At 37.2% G+C, this 9,845-nt stretch overlaps 1 protein-coding gene across 2 annotated transcripts in view; it reads right to left on the bottom strand.

Moving 5' to 3' along the window:
• Phkb (phosphorylase kinase regulatory subunit beta) overlaps positions 1 to 6,227 on the bottom strand; it is a gene marked incomplete at its 5' end in the record, with an annotated part of 127,328 nt that extends 121,101 nt beyond the window's left edge. For both annotated transcript variants that reach the window (XM_017801859.1, XM_017801858.1), the window contains 1 exon segment: positions 6,164 to 6,227. In XM_017801859.1, the coding sequence (XP_017657348.1) occupies positions 6,164 to 6,227 (64 nt within the window).
• Positions 6,228 to 9,845: the final 3,618 nt, after the last annotated feature.

Raw genomic sequence — 9,845 nt, 5'->3', positions numbered from 1 at the left:
AGAGAAAAATAACAACAAACATCAAAAAAATTATAAAGAAATATTTTATAAACCTATAACTGCATTAAGTTGGAAAACCTGAAAGAAATGGAACAATTTCTAGATACACCTGAACCAACAAAAAGAGATCAACAACTCAAACAGATCCATAACAAATTAGGAGATTTTAACAGTAATAAAAAGACTTCTGACTAAAAAAACCCCAGATCCAGAGGGATTCACAGTACAATTACACCAGACTTTCAAAGAACAGCTATAACCAATCCTTTTAAAATTAAAAAAACCAACCAAACAAAAAAAACAATTAACACAGAAACAAAAGGAGCACTTCCAAACTCCTTCTATGGAGGCAAGAAACAAATATTACAGTAACACCCAAAAAGAACCACAGGCAAATATTCCTGATGAACAAGGTTGCAAAATTCTCAGTAAAATACTTTAAACCAAACACAGATATGTATCCAAAAAAAAAAAATCATCCACCAAGATCAAGTTGGCTTTATCCTGGAGATTCAAGGATAATTCAATATGTATGAGTCGATAAACTTAATAAATCATATAAATGGACTAAAGTAAAAAAAAACACATGATTATCTCAATAGAGGGAAAGGCATTTGATGACATTCAGCATGCTTTCATAAGAAAAGCCCTAAAGAGAACAGAAATGGAGGGAACATATCTCAATATAATAAAAGCTCCTTAAGACAATTTCCCAGTCAAGATCATTCTAAATTTAGAAAAATTTGAAGCTATCCCATGAAAATTAGGAATGAGACAGAGATGTCCACTATCAATACTTCCTTTCAATATCCACAGTCTTTTCAATTCTTGTCAAGAATAATACATATTTTAAAATATAATGTAACATTATAACACAAATGTTTTATAGTGCTTGAAGCAGTAGCTACAGCAATAGGACAAAGGAAAGAAATTAAGGGATACTAATAAAAAAAGAAGCCAACTTATCCCTATTTGCAGATGATACAATATACATAAGAGATCTCAAAAGGTCTACCAGAAAACTCTAGAAATGATCAACACTTTCAGGGAAGTGGAAGGATACCAAATCAATTTATACAAATCAGTAGTATTATTCCATGCCAGTAACAAAAATGATGAGAAAAGAGGTCGTGGAAACTCTTATGGAAGAGAACAAAATAAAAAAAGAAAAAGAAAGTACACAGGAATAAGCCCAACCAAGGAGCTTAGGAACCTCCATAATGAAAACTTTAAATCTTTGAAGAAATTGAAAAAGACACTGGAAGATGTCTTTTTCAATTAAAGAATTAATTAAAAGAATTAATATTGTGAAATGACCATCCTTCCAAAGGCTATTTATAGAATAAATGAAATCCCAATCCCTCTGACAGGTTTCACATATAAGGAAAATAAAAATCTTAACGTTCACATGGAAGCACAAAAGACCCTGAATAGCCAAAGCAATCCCAAGCAAAAATAGTGCTAGAGGGATCACTACACCTGATTTCAAGTGATATTACAGAACTATAGTGATAAACATAGCAGTACTGGAAGAAAAACAGACATATAGATCAATGGGACAAGATAGAAAAACATGAATGCATGCAATTACAGCCTCTTAATATTTGAGAAAGATGCCAAAAAATACGCAGTGGGAAAAGGTAGCATCATCAACAAATGGTGCGAGGAAAATGGGATGCCCACGTATAGAAGAATGAAATTAGACCCATATTTTTCATCCTGCATAAAAAAATCAAGTCCCAATGGACCAAAGATCTCAATGCAAAACCTGAAACACTGAAACTTTTCAAATAAACATAAGTACCATCCTATAAAATATAGGTGCAGGAAAGAACTTTCTGAGTAAGACTCCATTCACTCAGGATTTACAGCCAGCAACTGACAAATGGGAACTCATTAAACTAAAAGGCGTCTGCACAGGAAATGAAATGATCAATGGAGTGAAGAGGAAGTCAAAGAGAGAGAGAGAGAATCTTTGCCAGCAATACATCGCACAGAGGATTAATATCAAGAGTATATAAAGAACTCAAAAAACAAAGAATCCAGAAAACAAATGACCTAATCATAAAACGGGCTATGGATCTGAACAGAGTTTTCTAAAATAAAAATGGCTATGAAGTATCTTTGAAAGTGTTCAACATCCTTAGCAATCAGTGAAATGCAAATTAAAACTATTTTGGGATTTCATCTTACCACAGTAAGAATGGCTAAGATCAACCAAACAACTCACAATGCTGGGGAGGGTGTGAAGAAAAGGGAATCTTTATTCACTATTGGTGGGATTGCAAACTGGTACAAATACTATGGAAATCAATGTGGATAATTCTCAAAAAAAGTAAAAAATAGAGCTATCATATGACTCAGCTAAACCACTCCTGAAAATATATTCAAAGGATTTGATATCCTACTACAGATATACTTGCTTGCCTATGTCCATTGCTGCTCTATTTACAACAGCTAAGAAATGCAAGCTCCTAAATGTCTTTTAATTGACGAATAGATAATGAAAATGTGGTACATATATACAATGGAATTATATTCAGCTATAAAAGAATATAAAATAATGAAATCTTCAGATAAATGGATGGAAGTGGAAAATATACAGAGTAAGATGCCCCAGATCCAGAAAGACAAACACTGGATGTTCTCTCTCATTGTGGAGCCTAGCTCCAAGTTTTTTTATTTGAGTAAACAAACTGGAGTAATGGAAGAAGCCAGGATAGTATAAAGGGACCCCTGGGGAAGGAAGGGAGAAGGAGCTCTAGAGAGAAAGAGATAGGAATATGTAGGTGCTATGTCTGATACTGCAAGCCTAATCAAAAGTCCATGACTGGGTAGATCACAGACTAGGTCCTAGGTGGGAAGCTACTGTTGCACAACTCAAAGCAGCTCTAGTTGCCTATACAAGATGTTCATGAGAGCAAGTCAAGCTTCAGATGGATTCAGGGAGGGGCTCCAAAGTCCCTACCCCCAGTGGAAGAGCTATTGAAGGCAGTTGCCATTGACGGATGTGGGGAGGGTTCTCCCATGTTCCTACCCCTAGTAAAAGGGCTACAATAGCTGTTGAGAGGGGGAGACCATTTTTCTTTGGGGATGTGGCCACTGACAGGTTGCCCATGTCCCATGGACAAACCCATACCCATGTGCATCGTGGGTCAGCACTACTTGGGCTCAGGATTATTAATAAAATCAATAATAAAAAAGAAGGCATGAAGATTGGAGGGAGATGGATGAGGGGTCCTAGGCAATTTGGAGGGAAGTAATAAGGGGTGGTTTTACGATAAAAATACAATGCGTACCTATATGAAATTTTCAAAGAATAAAAAAAAATTTTAAAAAGAACACTCTGCTTTCACACTTTTAAAGAAGAAGTATTCCCAGTACAGAGGAAGACGAGTATTAGTTCTCAGGTTCCCAGAGCAGAGCTTAGAGCAAAACCACAGAACTACCAAATATTCCTTACTATGTCCATGACATCTGATAATGCAAATTATGATTTATTTCTATGTAAACATTGTCAAATGTTACTTAATAAGACTCATATGTATTTGCTACTATATTTATATAGAATATATTTGAGACCTCAATGAAATGTGTAATTTTCTTGTGGAAGAAGACTTAAAGCACTTCTCTCCTGTCCTTTTCTCTCTCTTCATTTTCTTCTTTCTTGTTTCCTTCCTTTCTCCTTCATTCCTCTCCCTGTTTCCTTCCTTCTTTTTTTTAAGCAAACACAGTTTCAGGCTTCATCCAGGTCTAATACAGGTCTTTTTTTGTCATAGTGACTACTGACCTAAGAAGCACTAAGGAACATATGCACTTTTAAAACACAAGGTGATGAGTATGTTTCATTAGAAATAAAGCGTTCCTATTGAATACTAAAAGAAGCCCTATTCACATTTCTAAATGTGGTCTACTCCAAATTCCTTTTCATCCTAAACCAAGCACTAAAAAACCCTAGATGATTCTATCATATTTTATTCTTAGAAAGAATCCCAAGGTAAATAACTTTAGAAAATGTTTCATAATGGAAATGAATGATGAAAAGTATCAAAACATAAAGTCATAGCCAAAGAAAAAAAGCCCTGTCCACCAACAATTGCCCATAAAAATGAATTAAGCATCTTTTATGTAAAATACCAAAGTAAAAAAGCAGAAGGCACGACTCTCAGATTATTTATAAAGGTGACACCTCCTTCTGAAGCTCAAATACTTATTAAAGCAGAAAATAAGAGCTTTCAAGAAAAAACATTTCCCAAGTATTAAAAAAAAAACACTGGAGGCTAGCAAGATGGCTTGGTGGGTATAGGAGCTTGCCTACAAGCCTGGTGACCTGACGAATCCTGGATCCCACAAGGTATCAGGCAAGAATCAACTTTTCAGACTGTCCTCCAACCTCCACAGGAGCACTGTAGCATGTGCAGGCCCACACATGTGTACAATAATTAAAAACAAACAAACAAGCAAAAAACCCCACAGCCAAGACCTGAGATTTCCTGTACTAATAGCAAGAACAGCAAGTGACCTTACCCAGGGAAACATCAATCCAGCTGAGCCCAAAGCTCTTTTAGGAACATGGAGTGACCAGAAAACAAACACTCCAAGAGTCATACATAGTTTTAAATGTGGAATTATTGATAAGCATACATGTTATCATTTTTATTGTTACAGGAATGAGAATAGCATTCCTCAGTAGAAGAAAAGATAAATGGGAATTTATAAAACTAGCACACTATATCACCCTCTAACAATGGGAGATAAAGAGAAAGGCATTCTTGTCCCATGGACTACTGGTGTGACTAAAGGAGCATTTCTAGTTTGTTTCTATTCCTAACCGAAATAATGAGGAGAAAGGCCATTTAGTAAACATTTGGTGCATTGTTATGTTAGAAACAGACAAGTTCTTGTTTTTGTAGTTTAGAATTCCTGAGCACTTTTGAGAAAACTATGCTCTCATTTGTATCCGTTAAGAAAGAAAAGCTTGGGGAAAAGCCCAGGCATCAGGACTGTTCTGAATTCCTCAAATAATTCCAATATGCTCTAAAGATTAAAAAATTTGCTAAGGAACAAGGCTGGCAGAACATTAACAACAGAATCAAAAGCCTTGAAATCCAGGTACTTATAGCAAGGGTATAGTGACTATATGAACATGTGAGGTGCAGGTGAAGGTACAAGAGGGCAAACAGCATGCACTGAGACTCAAGTACTTCAAAGGAAATTCCATGGCAACCAAAATAAAGCCAACCAGTACCAGGTCACAGCCAACCTGGACAACCAGCTCCACCCAGCTTGGTACTTGTGCGTCATAGAAGGCAGCTTAGTAGGACGTGGATTTTCCAAACTGCTGTTCTGTAACTAGTTGAATCCAGGATGCCTGTCAGTCTCTAGAGGACTTCTGAGTCCAGTCCAACACTCTTCCTTTTCTTATGACTCCTGGAGGTCTACAGAACTCCCTAAAATGATCTTCACTAAGAACCTCATTATTTTGCTGCTAATTATCACATCACTTAGAAAATTCACAATGCTTTGCCACTTCAGGAATCTACAAAAACTACGAAGGAAAATTATCCTATATCTTAATCTAGAATAGTAACCGTTATTTGCTTTTACATTTTCATTTCTTCCATTAACGACTCAATCTGTGGTGAGTGATTAGATATTCCTGGTGTGAAAATTGGTCAACGAGCTCATGAAAATGTAAAGTGGCCTTCTGAGTTTGGCTCTATTCATAGAGAAAATGAGGTATCAGACATAAGTACAGGCTGTTGAGGTTTCATTAGGGCCCAAATTTCTTAATCTCTAGCTGTACACAGTATCTATACTCTCTCCCTGCATGAAATATATATTGATATGCATTAAACAGACACCAGTGTGATGATTGCCATGGAAAATACATGAAACACAATATCAGGAATATTTAAAAATATGAAATTCATCAGAAATGAGGCTACAGAGAAGTTACCCAACAACAACAAAATCAGTATTTTTTTCAGAAATATGGAGTGGTTTATAATGTGAAAGCTAAAATTAAACTGGCAAATCATTTTCAAAAAAAGTTGTTCACACATGGGCTGCTATATAAATTTCAAACAGTCACAGATCATAAGGAAATAACTTTAATAATAGCAAAATAAATTAAACATGCAAATAATTAACTTATTTTTACCTGGTTGCCAAAAAGGTTGAATCCATTAATTGCTTCTAGAGCTGCTTTAGCTAAACCAACAGAGCTAAAAGAGAAAGGACATACATTATTAGTCTGATACATCTAGCTACTAAATAAGAACCATTATTTGATGAATATTTATGTGCAAGTTTCTTTACTAACATTTATAACAACTTACACAGGTGAACAATGTCATTATGATACTTCATTATTTTTATTTATTTTTACTTTATATGTTTGAGTGTTTTGCTTGCATGTATGTGTGCCCCATGTGCAATACCTGTAGAGGCCAGAAGAGGGTATAGGATTCTATGGAACTAGAGTTACAGACAGTTGTTAGCCACCACATGGGTGCTAGGAACCAAACCTGAGTACTCTGCAAGAGCAGCCAGTACTCTTAACTACTGAGCCATCTCTCCAGCCCCTCATTATTTTAATTTTTATTTTTTATAGTGATCTATGGTAACTGTTTCTAGGTTCACTTTGATCTGGACTCTACTACTGAATGGAGTAGTTTTAGTTCTAGTTTTAGTTCTATTAACTAACTCAAGAAAAAAAGGATGAGCTTTAAAGGAAGGAATACTGTATGTGCAGTAACTGCCAGGCTGAGTATCATCTCTTCTGTCACTGTGACTCTTCTGATGTCAAATCTGAGCCAGAAAAAGGATTGTATGTCATAAACATGCTACATAATGTGGTTTAAGGTATCCACTAAAATACTTTTTCTAGGATCCAATAAAATAAGTGTTACTTTGTTTACAGAATTACTGATCACTATATACTTCTCATTTTCTGCTATATTTTTTCTGTAGTAAAATGAGCTATGTGTCTCTCAGTGTCATGCTCCTTCATCCTCTCAAATGCTACACACAACAGTGCCAAAAAATAGGGAGACTTGTTTCACCAAAACCAAAAAAATTCTGTACAGGTGCTAGAAGTAGTTAATTTTTGTCCTTATTTAGATCATAACTGTTTCCAACATAACTATGCAGCAAACAAACATTAGGTCCAAAGTTCAGTTTGTTTACTTATCACTAATTTTGATTTGTTTTACTCAAAGCAACAGCATATATAGTTAATATCATTAAAAATTCATAAGCTTACCAGGCGTGGTGATGCACGCCTGTAGTCCCAGCACTTGGGAGGCAGAGGCAGGCGAATCTCTGTGAGTTCAAGGCCAGCCTGGTCTACATAGTGAGTTCCAGGACAGCTGGGGCTACAGGGAGATCCTGTCTCAAAACAGACAAAAAAAAATTCATAAGCTTTCATGAAGTCAGTATTTCTCTAACGCAGTGATTATTGAAGGACTGTCCTAAAACAGCAGCAGCAGCAGCAGCCACCACAGCTGCCATCACGAAACCAGTAAACAGTGTTTAAAAGTGTTCAAAATTTTTGAATCAATGTTAAACATCAGAACCAATGGCTGAGACTGTTGTGTTGTTGCTGAACAGTGTCTCCAGGGTACAGAATGGCTGTTACTATCTTAAACAGAGCAGGTGTGACTACCCACCTGAGATGCTCAAGATGGGACCTGCTGTTCCCTCAGAAAAGGTGGAGTGGGGAAGGTCATACACCCTCACTTGGAATTCCAATCACTCACACATTTCTGTGCCTCCCTCTCTGTTCTACTCAATTCTCCTCCAGCTGCAAGTGGTTTGGGGAAGTGCTAGAACATGTAGTGTGGAAGATTAAGTGATGTGAAGGTGCTTCTTTCTGATGCACCTATTCTGCTCACTACTTTCTTATAAGTAAACCTTATAAGTAACCATGCATCTTGCTCTGGCAAGAAAGCAATGAAGTCACTGGTTCACCAAGCTGAACTTGGGATGGAATTGTTTCTTTGGTTTGTTGTTAGTGCCCTATCTAGGGATCTAGGGGAACAGACTATTTACACCTCTCCCAAGAAAAGTTAATGCAAAAAGCTCAGTGATACTCTGCTTCCTATCATGCATAAGGTCCTGGTCTTGATCCTAACTGAATGAATGAATGCATGAATAGATGCATGAATCGTTTTCAAGAAATTTATTATAGAATAGTAGTCAAACACTTCCTTTAAACATATGTGGATGGGAAAGTAGAATAGAGATAGTTTTTCCATATTTTCACAACATACAACTAAAAATCATGGACATTACATATAAAACAAACATAAGAAGATTCAAATAGATGAAGATAAGGCCAACATGTCTCAACTTCAGATCTAGGAACAACAAGGGAAAAGTTCCTAAAGTCTCCCTTAAAAAAAAAAGTCTCATAGCCTAGGAGCTACAGATTAACTGAAAATGTCAGTAGAACATACCAAAAAGGACCAATCACTGTCTCATGTGTATATTCAGGAGAATCACCTCAAGTTCATGCATCAGCTAGCTTGGCATATGAAGTGCAGCAGCAGACATAAGAGAGAGACCCTGCCTCAAAGAAGGTGGAAGGAAAGAACCAAATCCTGGAAAGTTGTCCATTGACCTTCATATGTGCTTACCATGGTATGTGTATGCACGCATGCACGCGCGAGCGCACACACACACTAAATACAACTATAAATATTAAAGTCTGTTTTATTCAGTATTAGGGACCAGAAATTGGCAACCTAGCAAAACAATTTTTTTTAGACAACCATGCAGAAATAACCGAGCCTACTGTGATCCACTCCAGCAAGAGCTGAGTGGGGAACCTAGATTTCTATACTCATGGGTCTCCATAGGGTGCCATGCTCAATGTCAACATTCTCAGCTACTGGTGGCAAAGAAGTAAAAGGAAGGAGTCAAGGCTTTCATTCTAGATGGATGGTCAGAGATGCTCCTCCCCACCAACATTCAGGTCAACAGAGACTACTCAGAGACACCAGGGTTCCACTCCCACCATTCATTAAATTAAATGCTTCTTTTCCATTAAGATGGTGTCAGAGATTAGGGAGGTTGGGGAGTCATGACTTCTTTACAATCACATAGATAGTAGTCAACTGGAAACTAGTATCTGACCAGGAAGTTTTAAGTGGAGGCCTCTTGGGACAAGGACATGACAGCCATAAGGAGGAATCCCCATCTTAGGTGTCAACAACCAAGGCACTTGCTCTACACACCTGGGGAACTGAGTTTGATCTCCAGAATCCATGTAAAGGGAAAGGAGAGACTAGATTACACAAAGCTGTCCTCTGATCTCCACATAAGTGCTATGGCAAACATGCACATGCCCACAATCTATCTCTCTCCTCTCTCTCTCTCCTCTCTCTCTCTCTCTCTCTCTCTCTCTCTCTCTCTCTCTCTCTCTCTCTCTCTCTCTCACACACACACACACACACACACACACAATTAATTTTACTTTTGTGTTCTTGAGACAGGGTCTCCCTGTATCCAAATGGGCCTGGAACTCATTATGCAGATCAGGCTGGCCTCAGATCTCACAGAGCTCCCCTGCCTCTGCCTCCAGAGCGCCGGGGCTAAAGGCATGTGCCACCATGTCAAGCCACTCAAAATTAATTTAAAAAAAAGTTCATGTAAATGGAGTTTCTAAGGAAGGGAGAAAGGGGTAGAAATGAAAAAGAATTTGAGGAAATAATACGCGGAAAAATATCCCAAATAGCAAGTGCTACAAATCTACATGCTCAGGAAGCTGAATGAAAAGTAAATAAAATAAAATACAAAATATTTATGCTAAGACACATCACAGCTCCTGAAAACTAAAA

The sequence above is a fragment of the Nannospalax galili genome, unplaced genomic scaffold (assembly GCF_000622305.1).
Source record: "Nannospalax galili isolate Female #2095 unplaced genomic scaffold, S.galili_v1.0 scaffold984, whole genome shotgun sequence".
Classification (NCBI taxonomy): domain Eukaryota; kingdom Metazoa; phylum Chordata; class Mammalia; order Rodentia; family Spalacidae; genus Nannospalax; species Nannospalax galili.
This window is presented reverse-complemented; position numbering and strand designations above follow the sequence as displayed.